Source organism: Pagrus pagrus (assembly GCF_965226575.1).
Source record: "Pagrus pagrus genome assembly, chromosome: 7".
In the NCBI taxonomy this organism is placed as follows: Eukaryota; Metazoa; Chordata; class Actinopteri; order Spariformes; family Sparidae; genus Pagrus; species Pagrus pagrus.
In genome coordinates this window covers 14,736,821-14,758,553 of record NC_140191.1, presented here as the reverse complement: position 1 = coordinate 14,758,553, position 21,733 = coordinate 14,736,821, and the positions used below count along the sequence as shown (strand labels likewise).

Sequence of the window (21,733 nt, the reverse complement as noted above, 5' to 3'; positions counted from 1 at the left end):
TGGCTGATAACACAGATGTTTACATTCCCGTGTTATCAGGAGGTTGAGTAAACATCACTCTCCATCACTAGTAACTTTGTGTTACTGTAACGTATAAAACCAAAATCATATTTTAAAATGTAGTTAAAAATATATCACAAATTATTTAAATCTTTCTAAACTTAATGCCTAAAAGATTTAGTTTTTTAATTTAGTTTACATCACTGGAAACTGGAAACATTTCGCAGGCTTCCGGGAAGTCGTCGCATGACTTGATGACGTAGATCTTATGCGTCCGAGAGGGAAGTCAGGAACCAACTTCGCCTACTAGCAGGTAATTCAAATTAAATACAAGCGTGAGCGAATGTTAACGTGTGCTACTGCAAACACAACATGCATAAAATGTAGTTTGTTATGACCACAGTAGCTAAGTGCTACAGTGATGTAGCCAATTCTAGATTTTGACTACCACTAAAGTTGGCCGGTTGACGTTAGCAAGGCCAGCTAGCAGCTAAATGCTAAGGTGTAGCTAGCTGTTAGCAGAAGGAGCCACTTGTTGCAACATGACAGTTGAGTTTGAGACGCTAAACAGCAGCTTTATCATACTGTTGCTGTTTCTTTAGACTTGTTTATTTTCAGCAGTAAAGTCTGGAGCACCTATTAACGTTTTGTTTTAACCAAACTCGTCCCTGCTTTGATACCAGCTGTCACATTTTTATTTCAACCAGACATTCCGGTTTACCTTTCATAGTCAGGCTGAGTCAACGTGTAGACATTAAATTAACCTCATATGAACTGTTCTGACTCGACAGGTTTTGAGCCTTGTGCTGGCCATGGGGGACATGAAGACCCCAGACTTTGATGACTTGCTGGCAGCTTTTGACATTCCTGACATTGATGCCAAAGAAGCTATTCAGTCAAGTCCAGAGGAGGAACGAGATGAGGCGGGGGCTAATGCAGATGAGATGACAGAGAGTGGATCTCCTTCATGCTTTCCCTGCCCTCCTGCTTTACATAGTGACCCCCCTGTGGTCAGTGTTATTGTAAAGAACACAGTGCGGTCTGAGTCTTTCGAGGAGGAGGAGGAGGAGGAGGAGGAAGAGAAATCTAACAGGGATAAAACAGACAATCCTTCAAGCAGTGGCTTAAACTCTCAGGTTCAGGTCAAGTTTGGTGACCTCACATCACAGCTTGGCCCCAAAACGCCTGCTGATGCCTCTGTGGAGCCCCAGATTGCCAATGGCATCGAGGGATCTGTTCCTAGGGATCAGGGACAGTCCGACGCAGAGCCATGGCCTCGTCGTTCACCACTGAGGTCCACACTGAATGAGGACGATAAAGGAGCTGAGGTTGGATCGGCCCAGCAAACGACAGATGTCATAAACACTTTGAAGCCCCTCCTCTACCCTCAGTCTTCACCTAGTGCCGGTCCCAACCCCTCAACTCCTCCCTCACCACACTCTGTCAGCCCTCACCTTTCTCCTCGTTCTCCTCTGGAGGAAACTCATCTCCCCAGTAATCCATCATCCCCTTTGCCACAAAACGGTAGCATCAAGGCTGGAATTAAGCGTGTTATGCACTCAGATGACGATGACTCAGAGCCAGACCTGGTGATCCAGGAGAGCCCAGAATCTGTGATGTCCTCCCCTCCCCAATTTAAACGCAGAGCAAAAGTAAGGCGCCCTGAGATGTTCGGGTCTCCTGAAACCTCTTCTTGCCTTGTTTCTGATCATTCTCATCTCTCCTCCATGGCACATGAAAAACCTAAACCTCAACCTGAGGACGAGAGATCGCCTAATACCCAGAGTTCTCCTTCCAAAGCTCCACAGCTGCACTGCAAGCCCTCTGTCAGTATGGACTCTGCATCAGTCAAAGAGGAGAAATACCCAGAGCATGTGATTGATGAGAGGGACTCACCTGAGAGTCCACCGCCCAGTGAGACAGGCCTTTTAGTCCACAAAAGGAGCCCTGATTTTGCCCAGACTTCAGATCTGTCTGTAAGCCACAAGGAGGAGCTCATGGGAAGTGGGCCCAGAGAAGAAGACAGGCCAGCTGACTCTGAGGAGCTGAGTGAGAAGGTGACTGAAGATGGAGGAAATGTAAAAAAGGAGAGCTGCGGTGCTGGCACTGAGGCTCCTGTGTCTGATGGAGCTGCAGAGAAAGTTTCACCTCCACTGCGTCCCCTCAAAGTTAAAATCAAAATGCAGAAAGGCAGCATCACAAGGACTGTTAAGGGTGTTGCATCTAAAAGAGGTGGAAGAACCACTACCAAGGGTGTGATTAGTTCAAAGCCTTCGCCAGAACTCCATAACACAAGATCCAAGAGGGAGTTACCACAGCAATCTCAGATCCCTGCCATGGCGATGCTCAAGGAAGGTGCCCGTACAGTCAGAGACAAAACCGCAGTGGACACCAAGCCGAAAGTTTCCCCCACAGCTGTTAGCATCACCAAATCTGCAGCGCTGCCTTCCATCACCGTCTCGTCTCCCAGAGCTGGCATGGGCGGGATGAACCCTCGCAGCCTGGGCCCAAAAAGTCTGACGCTTCCTGCACCGTCACCTCTGCTCCATCCTCAAGGCAGCAGCAGGCCGGCCTCCATAGTTAACAGCACGGGGGCAATCATATCCAAGAGTCAGACCAACCTGGTGGAAGCTTTCAACAAGATCCTCAACAATAAGAACCTGCTGCCCTGCTATAAACCAGATCTGAGCTCACCTCTTCCTGCAGAGTGGGGCCTCCCTCTACCTGCACAGGTAATCTGTTATTGTGTACAGGGCAGAAACAATTAGTTAACTGACATTAAAATTAATTACATTTAGCTGCTATTTTGAATTTGGATAAATCATAATTTTTCATGCGAAAAATGCCAAACATCTACTGCGTCTAGCCGCCCAATTGTGAGGATTTGCGTTTTTTTTCCTTTTTAATGTACCATAGTTAATTGAATATTATGTTTTTTGACTGGATGAACAAAAAGGTGTTTGAATACGGTCTTGTTAATCATAATTTCATGACAGGCTCACAGCATTGTATTACATAGCTCGATTTCATATGAATGTATCAGTATCTAAGATGGATGTTTGACCCCCTGCAGGGTTACCGCTGTTTGGAGTGCGGTGACGCCTTCGCCCTGGAGCAGAGTTTGGCACGGCACTACGCTCGGCGCTCGCTGAGGATCGAGGTGACCTGTAATCACTGCGCCAAGCGGCTGGCCTTCTTCAACAAGTGCAGCCTGCTTTTACATGCCAGGGAGCACAAGGAGAAGGGCCTGATCATGCAGTGCTCACACCTGGTCATGAAACCTGTACCTTTGGAGCAGATGATTGGCCAGAAGGAATCTGCAGCAGCTGGTTGGTGAACATTGTTTCTGTTGTTAATTGAGCGTTTTTCAGATGTAATTCCTGTCTGTTGTTCTATATTCCTCATTCATTCCTCCATCCCTTTTGTCGTCCTCTTTAGGATCATCCCTTTTAGGCCAGGCTGCTACAAACCCAACACCCCAGCCACATAAAGCAACATCCAACAAGAAAGCAGAGTCGTTGCAGTACAACAGTAATAAATGTCCCGAGTGTCAGGCTCAGTTCAGCAGCAAAGAAGAGGTGGCTGAGCATTTCCAAGAAATCAAACCAGCACAAACCACTGTGAGTCTTTTGAGCGCGAGGGAGAAGAGCAAGACATTTGTCTTCCAGTGATATAGATATGAACTCCATTTTAATTCTGTTCCTTTTTTCTTCTGTTATTCTCCAGTCATGCACAGAGTGTTCTCCGCCCATGCTCCTGTCAAACAGCTGCAGTGCAGCAGCTCATCAACGCATACACCAAGGCGTCCCGCCACATGTCTGCCCGGAGTGTGGTGGCACGGCCGAGCCGCCGCGGTTTCAGACACATCTGGATGAGACCTGTTTGCACTTTGCACGGCGCATCGGATACAGGTGTGATGTCTTCTTCATGTTGGTGTTCGGTTAAACAAAATTATACTCAATGTTTCCCATGTTTCACTTCTCTTTTAACATATCTTTCTCTCTGCAGGTGTTCCAGTTGCCTGGTGGTGTTTGGAGGACTGAACTCAGTCAAGTCTCACATCCAGCAGGCTCACTGTGATATGTTCCACAAATGCCCCAGTTGCCCCATGGCTTTCAAGTCTGCTCCCAGCATACAGAACCACATCAGTGCCCAACATCCAACGCTCACTGATGGACAGACCATGTATGTATCTATATATACACACACATCTGTGATGTATCTGTATTCCTTTATTCAACTGACCAAGTTTTTATCCCTCTACAGGTCGATCTATAAATGTGTGATGTGTGACACAGTTTTTACGAACAAGTCTCTGCTGCACATCCACTTTGACACTCATTTAACCAATCAGAAGGTGCATGTGTTTAAATGCTCAGAGTGCACCAAGTTATTTTCGCAAAGGAATTCACTACTGGACCATTTCAAGGTATATGACTGCTCATACCATGTTTAATATTGAATATCTGCCTTATGATGCCACTTATTTCCCCTCTTTCTATATGTTTTACCCTGTTCTCTCTGTTCCTCAGACACATAAGACTTCAGTGTTACAAGCGTTGCCTTCACCTCCAGCTGCCGCCTCTCGTTCACGTCCTTCATTGAAGTTGGAGAGCTCAGATGGGGAGGAACGGATGGATGAAGGTAAAGAAGAGAAAGTGAAGACAGAAAGCATAAAGGCTCCCTCAGGTTGGAAGTGTGCGCCTTGCCACGCACGCTACGCAGAGCGGGAAGACTACATCCATCATATGGCTGAGCAACATGGCAAGGTCTGGAAGTGCACCTGTCCGCCTACAATGTATAATCTGACTAAATTGACTTTTTAATGCGGCTGTAAATGTTTTTGTGCTTGTGTCTTGCAGACTCTGAAGAAGTTTCCTTGTAACAAGTGTGAGAGCTCCTTCACGACCACCTCCAGTCTGAGACGTCACATCAGAGACAAACACAAAGGCACAAATCGTGGCTTTCGCTGCCAGTGAGTTCTGCATCTTTATCCTTATCAGTTGACTTTGTTGGCACTTTGTCCAAAAGTTGAAACACTGATCACTGATTTTATGTAAGTATGCCACAAAATCAGTATACTGTGGCTGTAGACGTAACGGGGAGTAAACAATAAAAATTCAGCACAGACTAGGGCTGTCGAAATAGGCCAAAACGACGCTCAATCATTCCCTCCTGTAAACACATTATGTCCATAGGAGGGCAAACCAATACAACAAGAGATAGGACTACTTGTGTAGTAGCTGCACATATGACTAAGTGTAATGTCCAGTTCACAAGAACTGCAATTATTTTATGAAGGTAAAATGTGTCACGACAGTGTTTTTATTTTATTATTATTTATTATTTATTTATTTATTGCTTCTTTTTTTTTGTTGCAGTTTAGAATACGTGTTGACAGCTGTAGGGCAGACTGCAGCTAAAAAGCCTATAAAAGCCTGTAAAGTCAGACAATTGTTCAACCTCTGCTGCAAACTCTTGATAAGTCTGCAGGTGTAACTATGATTCTTGATGTTAGTGATGTTAATAGGATGCCCACTCAAACCTTCACTGCAATCACTAAATCAGACCAGTGTTTTTGTGAATATAAGTTGTGTGTGTATGTGTGTGTAGGTTCTGCAGTGAGAGTAAGAAAACGTTCAGCAGCAGAGCGATGTTGGAGAGGCACATTCAGCTGAGACACAGCGTGGACACCGAAAGCCAGGACACACTGATGGTAAGACACTGTGTATGTATTTCTTTTAAGAAGCCAAACAGGAAACACTTTATTCTGGGAATGGTGATGAGGAATCAGTAGTCGATTTAATTATTGTCAAGAATTGAAACCTGAAATGTGCACAAATACATCAGAAAGTATCTTGTTACAAGTTACACATACTTACCTAACCTAACCCATATTTAATATACTATTAATGATGAACAGATAATTGATTGTTAAGGCAGTCGACTATCAATCAAAGAATCTGCTTAAAATTTGCATCTCTACTTTATACTAAGATGACGTCAACACAGATATTCTCTGGTCACAGGGAGGCAGAGATGAGGCCGACAGCTCCTCAGAACAAGACAGCAGTTTGGGGGCTCGCCCGAGACGAAGAGGAGCAGTGAAGATGGAGCAGGATGAAGAGTCCATAGACGGGGTGAGTCCAGTGAAGAAGTCCTCCTCCTCAGCTCCTGCCCCTTACTCTGCTCCTGAGTCTGGGTTCCGCTGCGCCCCCTGCGGCTTCACCACAGAGGACCAGGCGTCGTTCCTGGAGCACATCATCCAGCACCGGCGGGGAGCGACAGAGGGCGGCGGTCAGCAGTGTCTACAGTGCGGCGCCTGCTTCACATCCACCTCCTCCCTGTCACGCCATCGCTTCATCACCCACAAAGTGAGAAACGCATTCACTGACAGCCAGCAGTCCCTCAGTGTGCCAGCACCCTCCATTGGTAACAACAGGAACCATGATGACAAGAACTCTCTGGACGATTCTGCACCAGGATCACCCTCCTCTCAGGGGACGGAGGAGGAGGGCAAACTGGCCTGTAAGGTGTGCCGCAAAAAATTTGAAAAGGCGTCAGATCTGAATACACACTTCAGAACTCACGGCATGGCTTTTATCATCGCTAGGAACGCAGGAAAAACGACCTGAGACACCAAATACGTGGTGAGGGAGCAGTGTGGGTAGGTGATAAAAGAAAGAAGTGCCTTGTTTATCGTCACACCTATGCACTAATTAAACCAAAGACTGGCGGAACAGAGTTTTTATGTGAATAGATTGTAGAAAAGTAAATCAAATGTGATTCTCATGGTGAAATCAGCCTTAACCTTCTACTTCTGACTCTCAGGATCTAATGTCGTGTTTGTGTTCAGTGATGATGCTAATGATGTTTTAGCTACTTCTTTGTCTGTGAACAGATAGTCTGACTAGTTCACTGCTGTGACCACATCCACATAATAATGTGCCTGTAGAGAATGTGAATATGAGAACCAGATACCACTGTGATCACGATGGCTGTTGTTGATGGACAGCGACAGAATGTTTCATCCTACTGAGGAGATTTCTTGGAACAGCACCCTGGGTGTTTTTCTGTAAAGTCCTTTTCATTTTTTAAATTTTTTTTTAGAGAATCATGGCGTTGATTTGGAATATGTTAGCTCAGTTACTATTTAGTGTGTGTACCATGAACTTATTGCCAGCCATTTTCAAAAACATACAATAACATCTTAGATTAATTCCTAACTTTAATTGTAGGCGATGACTGCTTCTACACATTTCAATGAATTTAGACTTGAACTTACAGATGGATCACCCATCACAGTTTATTTTCATGTTCCCCTGCTGAGCTGCAATAGAAGGATACTTACATGAAGGAAATCACGTTCTTTTTAACTTAAAAAGACTAACTTTAAAAAAATACCCACTTAATTTGTTTGATGTGATGTCATTCAGTGGCTAAGTTGCACTCTGGGTAATGTAGGCACTGGTTTTGAGAAGGAAGAAGAATAATTGGAATAAAAAAGGTGATATCTCTATCTATTTGTTTTTAAACTGTCCACAATGAGTCAAACAGTGCTATAGAAGTGCAGTTCTAGACCAGTGGACTGCTTTTCAAAACATAGCGCCTTCATTACCCACAATGCAACTTAGCTACTGAGGGACATCACTGGAGGCATTTATCAGATTACATGCAGCTTCCTCTGTAGCCACAAAAGACGTTATACTACTTTTTCACCTATGCAGTAGAAGTCCTGTTCACCTGTAAGCACACTTTAATGTGGAAAATTGGTGGAAAGAAAAAAAAAATCACATCATCATGGATTTATATTTTTTCAGGGAAAAGAAAATACAAAAATTACCATTCCCACTAAAATGGCCGTGACTCATATTGCAATTGCAGCTGATGTGAATGTGTCCTTTTTAAAATGTCATCGATGACCTGTCTTGTATTTATATTGTGCTTGGTGAAAGATAGGAACACAATCTAAAAACTCAAACTATGCTTTGGGAAATGGTGAGCAATAATCCAAAGTGTACACAAGTCGTAGTAGAGTGAAACTAAAATTAACGTTTAACAGCTTTTTACGTGGAATGTACTGTATTTACATCAGATTAACGGATTTATTCCTTCTCTGTGTGCAAGATATAAAAGTAAAATTATGTATTATGGCTTTTTCACGCTGGCTTTTTTTTTTTTTAATAAATGATTAATGTTAAAAGATCAGTATGTATGTGATCATGTCGATTCCGAATGCTTTCGTGAGTATATGAGGAGATGTTACACATATTTTCAACTTTTCTTCAGTCACTGTCGGCACAGATCAGGTTATTGTTGGACAGGTGTTGACTTGGCCTCAACACAGAAGGACATGAAAGTGAAAAAGCAGAACAGTGTGACAGAATTGTTGATATATAGAGGTCTAAAATCCACAGACTGAGAGCTAGTATTCATGCATCTGAATGAATTTTAGAAGAATTAAACAGAACTGTTCCCTTAATGTGCTGTACTCATCAGTGACCTTTTCACGCTTGTGTTTATTTTCTCAGGAGATAATCCAATGCTTTAACACGTTGTTCTGTTGACAAGACCATTTCTAACCAAATGTTTATATAAAAAGATAAATAAAAAATGGCACATTGTCTTCTTTAACCTGTTTTTTTCTTTAAAAACAACCTCAACAGTAACTGAGTGCAGTAATATTCTTTATTGAGTTAAATTATCATTTTCCAGTTTGTCAGTACAGTATCAAACATCCCATATATAGGCCATCCGAGTGACACATTCTTCTTCATTCTACCAAAATATACTTTCTTATAAATATATAGACAGAATATTTAAAAGTAAACTTGACTAAAAGTAATAATAAAGGATCCTTACACAACTTACCAGCTCATTAGGATTTTGTTGTGGCTACACTCCTGTGCTCACATCATGAGACCATAATCTATGAGAAACATGTCCTCATCACAAAGTAAGAATTGCATGTTGCGACTATAATGATAACTTGTGAGTGTATGTGTGGTTAAATAAAGCTTCTGCCAGTCCAGCAGTAGTGTGTTGTGGCTCTCTGATCTCACAGCAGCAGGAACCCCGTGAGGAGAAACAGAAGGGGCTTCATGAAGGCTGCGATCCCCTCGACACTCACTGATGGAGCTCCTGAATGAGAGTGACACGAAGACTGAATGCAAACACCTCCGCTGAGAGCCTTTAAGATCTAAGAAACCTTATTTTCTTAGTATGAGTGAAGGGGTCCCACATTAACACAATTTTTCTGCCAAATTTAGAACAGTGTTGGTTATTTTACATGAGAGAATTCTGTATTTGTATTTTCACCTGTGCCCCTCTCACTGGTGTGAAGGTGGTGGTGCTCACACACCAATCAGGATTTAGAGTTATATCAATCAAAATGTGATGATGTTTGCTGGAAATGCAGGGCAACCATGGCATGTTAACTCATATTTTTTGTTGTTATCCAAAAATTCAAGCCTTCTGGTTGAATATATATCATCATGCTCATTAGATTCTTGTGCTGGGAAATCCAACTCCACCCACTAAAGTTAATTTATTACTTTCATTCCTATCACTGAGGAGTGGATTAGTCAGGTTGGACAAAAAGCATGGAAGGAACTTGATTTTGTTTGCAAGTTTTCCCAAACAAGCCTGGCTTTTACGGCAGGATGAAACTTTACTGGCTGCGAATGTTGTGAAGCAGAACTCAGATGTTAACAGTATGACACACTGAAGGGATTTTAAGATGCACTTAAACACTAAAGAATATGTGAATTTACAGCAGGGTACACTTATCTTCTTACCTGAGTCTTCAGGGGTTTGAGTTTGAGTTTCAGTTTGATCACGAGATCCCGTCTTGCCTGATTGAAGAGCCTCCCGTTTCTCTTTGCTCAGGGCAGCCAGCTGTTCACTGGTTACCATTGCAGTGTTGTCAGGTCCAAGAGCCTGCAGCTGTTCAACGGAGAGAGCCTAGAGGGAAACAGGAAGTTGCACAGAGGTCAGGAGGAGGAAGAAGTTCTGATATCCTGTAAATGTATTGATACTCTACTACAAATAAAGTCTTTACAAGAAAATAAAACTTTAAGACATTAGTTCCACACAAAAATGACTATAAAAGGGAGATTTTCAGATCACTGAACAATCATAATATAATATAATAAATAAAAACAAATAAACCCAAAAAATGTAACATAAATGTAGCATAAAACAGAAATACTCAAGTTAAGTACAAATACTTGAGTAGTACTTGTACAGTACAGTACTTGAGTTACTGTAGTTAGTTACTTTAGTTAGTTACCACTACCCGATTTGACTCAGAGCTAATAGACGATGGAAGGAAAGAATAAAGAGAAAGTTACTTACCGCAAAGTTTCTTGGTGGTATGAGAGGGATGCACGACTCGCTGATAAATGAGAAGACAGACTTGTCTAAAGACTTCAACTCAGTCGCATTCAACCCAGCTGGGGGAGACAGAAATAGATGTTAGGTATTTTTGTGAGAAGCTGCTGAGGAAAGGCAAATAACGTGAATTAAAACTAGTTTCTGCACCAGTACTTTCAAGAAATACTACAAAAGGTTTGGTTTCCTGCAGAGAGCATCGAGCAGAGGGGATTATCTAACCAATGATGTTTTTCAGCTCAGACACTTGTGCTGTAGTCCAGGTTTTGGGATCTCCAAACGCAGACACAGCAAGACTTTTAAACTGCTCCATGACCTTGTAGGAGCACTGCACATCCAGATCCACAACAGCGTCCCTGTGACACACATGAACACACACACATTACGTAGTTGTCACGCTCTGCAGCTCATAACGAAGTCAAAAGAATTGATCGTACTCTCCGTATACCCAAGTTTGAAAGAAATCTCTGTCTTACTCTTACCCTCTACTAAAACTATTTAAGTATTCAGAATGATTTATTAGTATTAATATGGACATCAGTACGGCGGCCCTGAGAAGCGAAAGAGAAAAAAACATTTCTGATGATCTATTTTCTAATTCACATCTAAATTGTAATAAAAATCCATGTTTACTACTTAAAGCAACATTATGCAACTTTTTTACCTCAGAAATCATTTTAAAGGTACAGTGTCTTGTAATAGTGTTAATGGTAGGGAGGAGGGGAGGAGGGGAGGATCACAACGTAACGTATGTTTACTTCAACATAAGTTTTTTGTTACAATGTAAGTTTTTTTGCAGTTAGCACCTACATTACATCTGACAAATTATTACAGACCTGGGATTTGTATTCGTGACAGTGTTGTTGCACTCAGAAACTGAGGGGGGCGCTAAATCACACAAAATGCCAATTTCTACATAATGTTGCTTCAAGGACAGGTGGAAAAAAAGGTTTTGAATAAACTTTCTTAGTTTCTTTTTTTTTTTCCATTTGTGAAACAGATGGAAACAAAAAGTTGCTTGAATAGTAACTTTTTTCATCTTTGAAAACAGCTGAAAAAAGTTTTGCTGGTTTTGACCAGTTTGTGTGGGTTGGACTAATGTGTGCATATCACAAGCAGAAAGTGGTGACATAAATAAAATCACAGGTGAGTTCTGTATGGAGCACGCACGTAAAGGCGTCCATGTCTAGCTGTTCGATCTCGCTGGAGTTCAGGCCACAGATGAACCGGCCTAGTGCCACCATATCTGCAGCATCCAGCTGCTCCGCTGTCAGGTTGTTATATTTAGCGAAACCCTTCCACACCAACTCCATCTGTTCAGACAGGTCATCTTGATTAGTGAACGTCATGATAATGATGTATAACAGTCATGAGCATTTGAAGATGTTTTTATTACATCACCTGGGACTCATTCCAGCGACAGCGAGCAATGTTCTCCAGAGCCTCAGATGTGAAGGGGAGCATCTCCAGGTCTGTGTCAGAGAAGCCCTGAGTTATACACCCCATCTCCACCACGTTAGTCTCAGTCATCTCTGACACTGGGCCCAAGAGCTGCAAGAACAGAATCAGAAAGTGAACGTGCTGGTGCTGGATATCCGTTGGTCACCATTCTGTTTTTAATAAGGGACTGTATGAAGACTATTGGCTAAAGGAGGAAGTCAATATTTCAGTCGTCCCATGAGCTGCTCAGAGCTGAGTTGAGTTTCTTATTTTTATACACAATTTTCATTGGTCAAAAAGACAGTGGCTAGAATGTTTGGGATCCAGGGCAGCTGGATTCGCAAGATCATATGATCATGTGATCTCGCAAATCCATCTTGCCAGGCTTTAAGCTGTGTGCTCTTTGCTGAACACAGAGTTGCTGAACTAATCAGCATACTTTGAGGAACCACTGGCAGCTACGGGTGTAGTTTAGATGTGCTGACCAGCGAGAGCAGCTAATGTTGCTGCTACGCGATGCCTCTGTAGCATCAGTTAAATCCGAACTGGAGAGTTTATTTCATTAAAAGAAGAGGAATGAGCAGCACTGAAGCCTTTTCTAAATGGAAAACACGTTGTCTCTTCTTCTCTTGACTGGCTTTCGAGAGTTTGATTTACCAACTGGCTCTGCTGGTGTTGGCTAGTCCTACTATTGATCTGATTGGTTGAAGTTAGACCGTGACAGACAGTGACGGACAGATGGTTCGTCCAATCCCCTGCCAAGAACTCTTTTGAAACGTGCCCGCCCCGTTCCGAATAGTTTCTTCCACGTGGTTCTGTGTAAATCATCTGGCACACAGGTTGTAAATTTGGTGGATATAATGAATATTATCGTTACATTTACACATTAGGTTGAATTTTTTTGGTTATAAATTTTAATTCTTTATGCACTTTAAGGTTTTATGAGGTTTTAAAGTTGTACCAACTCAATTATGTTATTCTGAGAGATGAGAGGGGAGCATGTTAAAAGCTGGGGAGTGTCTTGCTTTGTTAGAAAGTCAGCAGTAAGGTTCAGGCGCCCTTTACACCTCAATAGATTTCAGACAGTCCCTTAGTCGCAGGGACATCACTGTCAAACCCCTCAGCAATTAAACCAGAAAAAATAAAATATGTTGGAATGAGAGATAATTATATATTGATTTTCTTTTCAGTGCCTCCACTCTACCTGAGTTGCTTTTGTACTGAGTACAGCCAGTTGGTCTGCCCTGTAGTTATCGACGCTCCCAAGTGTGTCTATTGTATCACGGAAGGTTTGGTCTGACATTTGATTCAGCTCTTCAGGTGTCCAATGGATGTTGGACATTTCCAATTCTTCAATCAGCTCCACAGTCGGTACTTTAGCATTTATAGTGCTGCTGCCACTATTGGCTGTGAGAGACAGGAATGACACACATAGCAAGTGAGAATAGAGAAGAACGGTAGAGTACAGTAGTATCACTAACCAAGATTTAAAAATCACACCTGCTCTCTTTTTGCGTGCTTCATTGGATGTGGTGGTGGTGGTGGTGGTGGTGGTGATGAGATCAAACATTTTCTTTCTCAGTGCGGCAGAGATGCGTTTCAGGCGCGGCATCAAGAAAAAGAGAATGTCTTTCATCCGAGGCTGACAGAGACAGTGGAAAATAAACAAAAACATCATGAGACATTCAAACATGAACCATGGCCTCTTTATGTTGGCTGTTATAATAAATAAAATATGGAACAGCACAAACATCAAGTGCTGCATCCCTGTCCAGACGACCTGCGAAGACAGAAAAATACAAACCTCATTGGGCAGAGCAGATGTGGCACTGTCATCCAAAAGGAGGAGAGGAGACAGATCTTCCATGGTCTCAGCTGACCAGCCAGATGGATCCCTGCAGAGGATGAAAAATAAAAATCTGTTAGATTCATACTTCCTCTGAAGTAACCACAGCATCCAGCGGAGAACTGTCCTACCCAAAAGTCTCTTTGACCAGCTCAATTAGATCCGTCCAGTTGCGTCGAGGATTGTGGCGGTGCTGAGCTATGGCCTGGAGGCTGGCGTTGAGGACATCGGGGGCCATTTGGCGGAGTTGGGAAACATTAAAATCACACAAGAGCGGTCCAAAGCTGTCCACCTCCTCAGTGGTCAGGCTGGATATGTTTCCCCCCTACAAATTCACAGGAAATATCTCAGGCTGCTGTTGCACAGAGAAGACTTACTATGCGATAATAGTGTGTACGGAGCAGTAGGTGCAGGTTGGTGACAATTTAAAGTGAAATGAATAAATAATAAAAAAATGTGACGGATGATGCTTCCATACAGAGCTCACTGAACTTTTTGGTTGGTCAGACTAGGACAGTCTATGCCAGTCTTTGCTGCTCTAACAGCACATGGTGGCTCAACACCTTACTGAGATAATTTATGTTGTCTTTTCCTTTAATTTGTCACCTGTCTGTATCCTTGTGTGTGAATATCATTTACCAGGCAAGACAGAATTTTATTGGCGAGTGCGCTGCGAGAACGACGGTCACGAAGAGGTAACAAGTACACGTTGGCCTCTTCCATCTTGTTGAGGAAGATCTGACACACAGAGTCGGGCAAATCCTTCAGCTTCTCAGGACTGGGAGACGGATAGAGAGCTGTTAAATCTTATTATAGAACTTTTTAAAGCACATGATTAAGTGAGATAGAGAATGGATTGTTTGTTTACGGCAGGAAAGGAAGTAACAGTGAGGGGATCTCATCCATCTCCTCCTCAGTGATGGTTTTGAAAAAGTCAGCTCTCTTTTTCTCTAAAGTTGCAAAAAGCTTTTTGGCAAGACACGATGCCTGAAAACATACATTTGTTATCAGTTACAATACTCATCTACACATCTTTTATTTACCTGCGTGAAACAGTGTATGCATACATACCAGCCTTCTGGAGAGCCACCGTGGATCGTCTGTTAGGTCCTGAGTCATATTTTGAACTTCACTGTCTGGTACTTGGTTAATCATTTCACAGGTTACACCCTGAGCGAGTGATCGCAGCCCCCTGGGTTGGCCAATAATGTTTTAAATGTAAAGCATGTAAAGCAACAGCAGACAATGTACAAGACCGTGCACATTACTGAAACTCCACAAAATATAATGAGAGTTTTGAGTGTTAATCTTTCATTATCTAACAACTTAATATATGTGTATATGTATGCATTTGTCTTTATATATATTGGAGACATTTTTAAGATTTGAAACCAACTTTGAAACTGTTTTGTCTGCAACTGTATATCTCACCTCATCTTAAACAGCTTTCCCTCCTGCATCTTTTCGACCAAGCAAAGTGCCTGAAAAGAAAAGACCAAAACAGAAAGAAACGTGGCACCATTAGTTAACAATTATGAAAGACGAATACATGGAAAACAGTAATAATTTGCATCAAAAGAACAAGAGGTCCGATGATTCAGAGTGCATTAGAAATGTAAGATCATAATAAAATGTGTTAATAGCGTCAGCCTGTCAGCAGACAGGAGGTATTCAGGGACATTACCTGTGACTGACTCCAGGTTTTATTATTTAGTTCGTCTGAAAAGGTGATGTTTGCTTTGGCCAGGTATCTCAGAGGAACACTGCGAAGCATATCGCCATCCAACTTCAGCACCCAGTCGAGGGCTTTCACATCCTTACGCAGCTGCAGGGAAACATTCAATCATTTTTAAAATGATGTTCTCAGTGTATATAACAGATAACAAAAAATATTTTTTATATGAGATTGAGATTTGAGATCCAAAGGACAGTAACTCATCAGAGTCATAATTGGTCTTAATCAATATAGTCTTAGCCTCTTTTTCCTGACCCTCTCTCTCTCTTTACTCACCCCCTTCAGCATGGCCTTCAGCTGACACTTGCTCATCTGCTTCAGGGGCTCTGTGTCATTCAGGATCACCTGGGCTTTTATACGCTTTAGGACACAGCATGGCAAACCTCGTAGTACTGGCTGAAGGTCCATCAGTTTCATATCTGATACCTCTCCACACTGAGGGAAAGTAGAATGAGATATAGTGAGAGGGATAGCATGACAGAGACAAGCTTTCAGCAGCCCTGCAGGCTTACCTTTGTTCTTCCAATCAGTTTCTTCACCACGGCACGCTGCTGGGCCACTGTCAGATCGAGACTTTTGAACAATTTCAGATCATCCCAAGAGATAGGGGGCAGATCTTTGGGACGCAACGCCCGGACACTTTTGCCCAGCTCGAGTAGTGTTTTAGCAGTGTTGGACTTTGACATCACAAGCTTGGTGAGGTACTTCTTCATCTTAAGTGAGCAGAGGACAGAAAGACAAAAACAAAGCAAACAATTACAGAAAAATCATGAAATCTGTTACTTCTGCCCTGCTGAGGGCTGACACAGGTAAGAGTTTGGGTGAGCAAGTGATACCTTTTTGATTCCAGGGTTGTTGACGTTATTGCAGGCGTTAAGCTGAGGCAGGAGTTTCCTGCCGAGTTCAGCAGTCATGTTTGGAGGCTTTTTTAAATGACAGACGAGTGTGCCGAGTCTGAGGAGTTTCACAGGCAAAAATGTATGAATTATTCGATACTTAAAATTCAATCAGCTCTCTATAATGTCATATCATTTGTGTAATTATTATTTAATTCATTTGAATGTATATTTTCTTTCTCTTATAACAACTATCTGTAACAATGCTTTCTCATCTGGTTAGATTTTTCCTCACAAAACCCCCAGACAGAGGTGAGATGTTCAGCGTAAACAGAGATGGGCATGAATAGATCAAAACGTATCTTGTTACAAATTACAAACACTTGCACATCATGCATCAAAATAAAATGAGAATGAGAAAAATCAATTCAATTAAAGGTGCACTATGTAGTTTGGGGGAATACATTTTAATCAGAGGGGAAAGATCTTTACCAATGACTGTTTATGCTCAAGCAAACAAACAACAAGCTCTCTCTCTTGTTCTCACGACCTAATAAACAACACAATTTTCGTACTGTTTCACGTTGTTTATATTTGGCGGACCCTGCCACCTTTCTAGCTTCAAAAAGTGATCTAGGGACCTTATTTTCCTCTGAGAACAGCTTGTTTATTCAGTTATGGAAAAAATAAATATTTCTGAGTTTGCATTATTACCTCATTAATATTGTGAATATTAAAATTCTGAGTTTTCTTTTAACAGTTTGACCTGAGTGGGGATTCAAAATGTGACTTATTTGAGAATAAAATGACTTATTGAATCATGTATTTTGCAGATTTCAAATATACAAATACAAGCTCTTGAACTATTTTGTAACAAATAACATGCTATTATTTTCTGCCCAGCAAAATACAAATTTACAAAATACTCAAAATTAATATTTTAATACATTCAATTGAAATACTGTCCATCTCTGAGAGTGAGTAAACAGTGAGTGGAAAACAATGAGACATTGTTAGGAAATGATCCAGACTTTTTATGCCCTGATGTACACACACATTCACGCGTAAATACACACCTTTCCAGTTTCTCTTCGAACTCCTTTGGACTTAAGGACTCTTGAATTTTTCGGAGAAACCTCTTGGCCAGGCTGGGCTTCATCTCAGCGTCCTTTCTGAAGGCATATTTGAGCTTGCCTGAGCGGAAGCATTCAAGCAGCTAAAAGAGAAAGTGGTAGAGACAAACCAACAGAGCAAATGAATTATATGCTGTTTCTAGTTTAACTGGCTCTTTATGCTCTTCTGCAGACACCCCTCACCTCTTCTTTGGGAGAAGAATCAACATCGTTTGCTTTTAACTGTACGAGGTATTGTCCAATCATGTCCATCGCCTCACAGTTCAGCCACTTCATTGAAGCTCTGCAGGGCCGCATTTGCTCTATAGAATTAATTAAGCTGTTACAAGTCCCATTCATACTTCACAGGAAAGTGACGACAGAAAAGAGACATTAGATGCATTAAGGTTTTATGGGTAAGGTTTGAGTGCTTGTTGTGCAGATACACATGTATCACCAGTGCTGTAGACCGAGCACACACATTTGCAAAACATGTGAAAACTGTGGCTTGCAAAATTTGAGCACCACATACACAGATAACAACTGCGGTGTTTCTGTGACGCACGTTTATTAGTGGCTGTTTTGTTCTTTAATGAAATGACTCTCCATATGCTTTGCATGATTTCCATATGAGAGGCTGCTTTTTGCTCGTCTACTTCCCGTTCCTTCTCCTGGTTCTTTCTTCCCCTGTTACATTCATCCAGTTTGCTTTAAGTTACCTGCTTAGTTCAACTCTTTCCCCCCCACTTTATTTTTCTTTCGATTTCTATTTGTCTTTTCTACCTTCTCTTCCCTCTTTCTTTCTTTCTTTCTTCTTTCTGTTAAACATAGTATAAATTCATCTGTTTTCTAGCTAATGGTGAATGATGAGTGAACAACGTGTGATTTTATGGCAGAAAGTTTTTTTCTGACTTGAATTTCTTACTTAATCTCGAGTCAGATGATGGCTTCATTGTACAGTTGAAGATATTCTGGGCGATCTGCTGTTTTATCCAATCTGCCACCTTTTTCCTTTTGTTTTCAGACATGCGTTCACGCTCCTCCTGCATCACCTTCATCCTGGAACCAACGACCAATTTTTCAATTTTAAGAAAAGCTATCTGAGAGACAGTGGAGGAAGCATTTGATTACATTTATACTCACATTTTTTTCACTTTTTGGCGAGTTGCTATGAGTGGAAGCTTCATTTCTGAAGGAGGCATATCCTCCAGTGCCGGTTTGGCAGCCCACAGCAGTTCGTCATAGTCGTCTGAGTCCATGTTGTCTTCACTCTGAGTGGTCAAAGTCCTCCAGGACATAGAGGCTACAAATGCACGCATGTAACATGCAGATGCCTCCTGAGGGAATTAGAGAGATCGCAGGAATAATTAGACTTACAGAAAGCAGCATTAGTTAATGGATTATGTTTTCTTTTCTTAAGATCTTGGCAGTAGAAGGGAATACAGACGGAGGAGTTCCTCATCAGCTTAATCATGGTTGGAAGATTGGTGCAATTCCACATCTTGTTTGGCCAAAAAGAGAAACAGAGAAAATAGGCGATTAATGTGTGCTGGGTGAAACATTTAAAACTAATAGTGAATAAACGTGGCCATCAACCATTAAGATGACAGTATTAATAGCAAATAATGATTGACATTATCTTTATGTGAAGAAATCTAATGTGGTTTAAGTGATCGACCATGTGTATTCACACCTTTTTATCATCCATGGGGACTCCACTGGGTGAGTTGACAGAATTGACTGAATCAAGGGCTTTCGTAAAAGCAGAAAGGTAGGTGTTCGATTGGTCGGCGTTTCTGTCCATCATAGGCGAGTCACTGAGAGAGTAGAAATTATTTTAAGTATTAGCTGTTCTGTTTTATTTGTTCATTCATTTAATACATGCTGCACAGGGCACCAACAGTCCTCCACTGTGGGCCGCTGAGCAGCTCTACTGAAGCAACTCGGGTTTAACAGTCAGGATTGTTTCGTCAATAACTGATCCCTCCTCGCTTTTTTGCAGCTTGGAGCAGATAAATGTCAAAAAAGGCAACAAAATGTTTGTACGAGCTTAGGGGAATATATAAATCATGTTACTTTGATCTCTTTAGGAAATCAATCGAACACACAACAGAGACACACTAAGAGAAATACCTGTTATTGAACACAGTTCTCAGCAGAGTCATCTTTGGCAGCGGGTATCCTGTAACATAGAAACCCTCCATATTTATATGGTGCACGGTTGAAACACATCAGAGTTGGTCTGCGTATTTGCCAATGTTGTTCATTTAAAGCATGTGAACATTACACATCAAAAATAAAAGTATAACATGGGACCTTTAATTTAAAAAAAAGTGCATTGAGAATTTGCTCACCCTTAACCTGGCACTTCCTCATCTGATAAAACAAACAAACAAACAACATATCATCAGATGTTTAGGGTAAGATATTTAATTGTTTCAATCTCTGTATGTAGTTAGAAAACATTCAAAATAAATGTGAACAACAATTACGTATGGGGTTTTCTATATACTGTTTAGACAATATATACACAAGATTATTAAATGGATGGTAGCAGAATAGACTGGCGCAAGCAGCTAGTGATGCTAGTTGCTTGTAATGTCTCTGCTTTAGTCATTTATGACATAAGAACGACTTTATTAAAAGAAAATATTTTCAAAAAAATTGGAAAATTGACTGAAGAAAATTGTGATGAAGGACAGAGAAAACTGAACTATGTTGGAATTGAAAATGTGTAGAGCTTAAAAGATGTTATTCTGCATACTACTTAGATGAGAATCTCATTCAAAGCAAACAAGTATACAGGAAATTACATACCAGTTTTTTGGCCATGTCTTTGAAATCAGGTTTATTTCCAGGCCTTGTATAAGGGTTCTTACCTGAACAGGTGTTATAATAGAAAATTAACGAATAATCATAAAAAGACACATAAACAGCAGGAATGCAAGATGATGCATGTGATGACGTTGACGCTTACCCATGGCTGCACAGGCCACAATGAGGAGAAGGACCAATGTTCCTCCTTTTGGAGCCATGGTGAAAAGACTTGCCTGCCTGCCTGTTGAACATTAAGGCATAATTCAAAGTGTGTATTAATACAAACACATATTACGAGTGATTTGGATATAGATGTGCACTGTTTTCAATGACTTTCTTTCCATAATAGAAAAAAGTTCTCTGCAGCGCACAGGGATTTTGTCATTATGCCTTTAGTTGTTATGGAACCTCTCCCTCTTGTGATCATACTTCCCTAGTTACCACCTTTGTTACTCATCCTGTGGGAGGCTCTATAGACTTTGGAGGATAACACGCAATGATAAACAGGTTTGGTAATGTACATGATGTGCTGTGGAACATTTTGTCAGCCTCTCTTCTTGTCCTCCATCACCTCTGCACAAACACCTTTACACCCTTCATTCCATCTCTCATAACATTTGCATGTCACTATTTTGCCTTTATTCAATTTGTTTACTTCCCTTGGATTTGACTTCTCATTTAAATATGCCGAATCTAATACAGGTACAAATAAAAACAATAACAGAATAAGTTACTTTTTAACGGTTTTCTACTTTTACAAGTTACTTTAATAACACATTGTCCCAAGATGTTGAGTAGTCTTGCGTAAAGTCAGACAGTATCTTACTCCATAATTGAATTATTTGCTTTTCACATAAAGCATTTAGAAACATAAAACTTTAAAACACACAAAAATACATATGTATTATTCTGGTACATGTTTGGACGATGACACTGCACCAATAAGATTTCATACATGAAACTAGAGACACATCACAAAGCCTGAAAAATAAATAAGTTATTGATTTAGGCACAAATTAGTAATTACTCACAGAATCTGCAGCTGCTCCCTGGTTGATTCTATGAACAAAGCAAACGCGAGAACAAAGTCAAGATGTGCGTGTTGTTCCTCTTCCCTTCTCACACTGGGATGAGTTGGATGGGTGGTTACCTGTCCTCGATATTAAGAAGCTCTGTTTGTGTGTATTTGTGTGTGTGTGTGTGTGTGTGTGTGTGTGTGTGTGTGTGTGTGTGAATGAGAGAGAGAGAGAGAGAGAGAGAGAGAGAGAGAGAGAGAGAGGGGGTTTGCGAATCTCAAATGATGTCTGAAGCATTCTGATAAATATTTTCAAACCATGAACCCATGAACTTTATTCTAATCTTTTCAAAAATCAGATGCAGATTTGGAAATCTGATTCAGCGATACACAATGCTGAGCTAACAATAGATCACAAAGGAATGAGTTTTGATTGGATGAGCAGTTGTTTATTTTAAGGTTTCTGTATACAAAGGATTTCATGATTTTTCCCCAGATCCATTATTTCAAACGACAGCTGAAGAAATTGGATGTGCAAAT

The 21,733-nt window shown here is 41.2% G+C and overlaps 2 protein-coding genes across 2 annotated transcripts; one reads left to right on the top strand and one right to left on the bottom strand.

Annotated features, from left to right (window-relative positions):
* Nucleotides 1-240: 240 nt before the first annotated feature.
* On the top strand, nt 241-8,634 carry znf687a (zinc finger protein 687a). The gene is made up of 11 exons (XM_084356835.1): nt 241-313; nt 792-2,732; nt 3,074-3,329; nt 3,439-3,620; nt 3,727-3,911; nt 4,009-4,185; nt 4,267-4,429; nt 4,533-4,769; nt 4,863-4,975; nt 5,614-5,716; nt 6,030-8,634. Exons 2-11 carry the CDS (start codon nt 813-815, stop codon nt 6,633-6,635), a joined length of 3,942 nt encoding a protein of 1,313 aa, XP_084212961.1. The 5' UTR covers nt 241-313; nt 792-812; the 3' UTR covers nt 6,636-8,634.
* Nucleotides 8,635-8,670: 36 nt separating this feature from the next.
* Nucleotides 8,671-21,355, bottom strand: otoa (otoancorin). The gene is made up of 29 exons (XM_084356836.1): nt 21,210-21,355; nt 20,339-20,419; nt 20,179-20,240; nt 19,716-19,737; nt 19,495-19,543; nt 19,055-19,178; nt 18,809-18,862; nt 18,505-18,698; nt 18,287-18,420; nt 17,566-17,684; nt 17,326-17,465; nt 16,250-16,367; nt 15,926-16,126; nt 15,690-15,848; nt 15,363-15,503; nt 15,110-15,159; nt 14,750-14,870; nt 14,547-14,665; nt 14,318-14,456; nt 13,810-14,003; nt 13,637-13,727; nt 13,333-13,474; nt 13,037-13,239; nt 11,794-11,943; nt 11,563-11,705; nt 10,615-10,748; nt 10,357-10,454; nt 9,798-9,963; nt 8,671-9,141 (listed from the first exon to the last, which is right to left on the bottom strand). Exons 2-29 carry the CDS (start codon nt 20,394-20,396, stop codon nt 9,059-9,061), a joined length of 3,408 nt encoding a protein of 1,135 aa, XP_084212962.1. The 5' UTR covers nt 20,397-20,419; nt 21,210-21,355; the 3' UTR covers nt 8,671-9,058.
* Nucleotides 21,356-21,733: the final 378 nt, after the last annotated feature.

Bases quoted from the DNA above. Each gene is read 5' to 3' on its own strand.
- znf687a (XM_084356835.1), top strand. From the start codon at position 813: ATGGGGGACATGAAGACCCCAGACTTTGATGACTTGCTGGCAGCTTTT. The intron at 4,186-4,266 runs GTATGTATCTAT...ATCCCTCTACAG, and splicing joins CTCACTGATGGACAGACCAT to GTCGATCTATAAATGTGTGA. The intron at 5,717-6,029 runs GTAAGACACTGT...CTCTGGTCACAG, and splicing joins AAAGCCAGGACACACTGATG to GGAGGCAGAGATGAGGCCGA.
- otoa (XM_084356836.1), bottom strand. From the start codon at position 20,396: ATGGCTCCAAAAGGAGGAACATTGGTCCTTCTCCTCATTGTGGCCTGT. The intron at 18,699-18,808 runs GTCTGTATTCCC...TAATTCCCTCAG, and splicing joins AGCTGATGAGGAACTCCTCC to GAGGCATCTGCATGTTACAT. The intron at 14,457-14,546 runs GTAAACAAACAA...TCCGTCTCCCAG, and splicing joins CTGTTACTTCCTTTCCTGCC to TCCTGAGAAGCTGAAGGATT.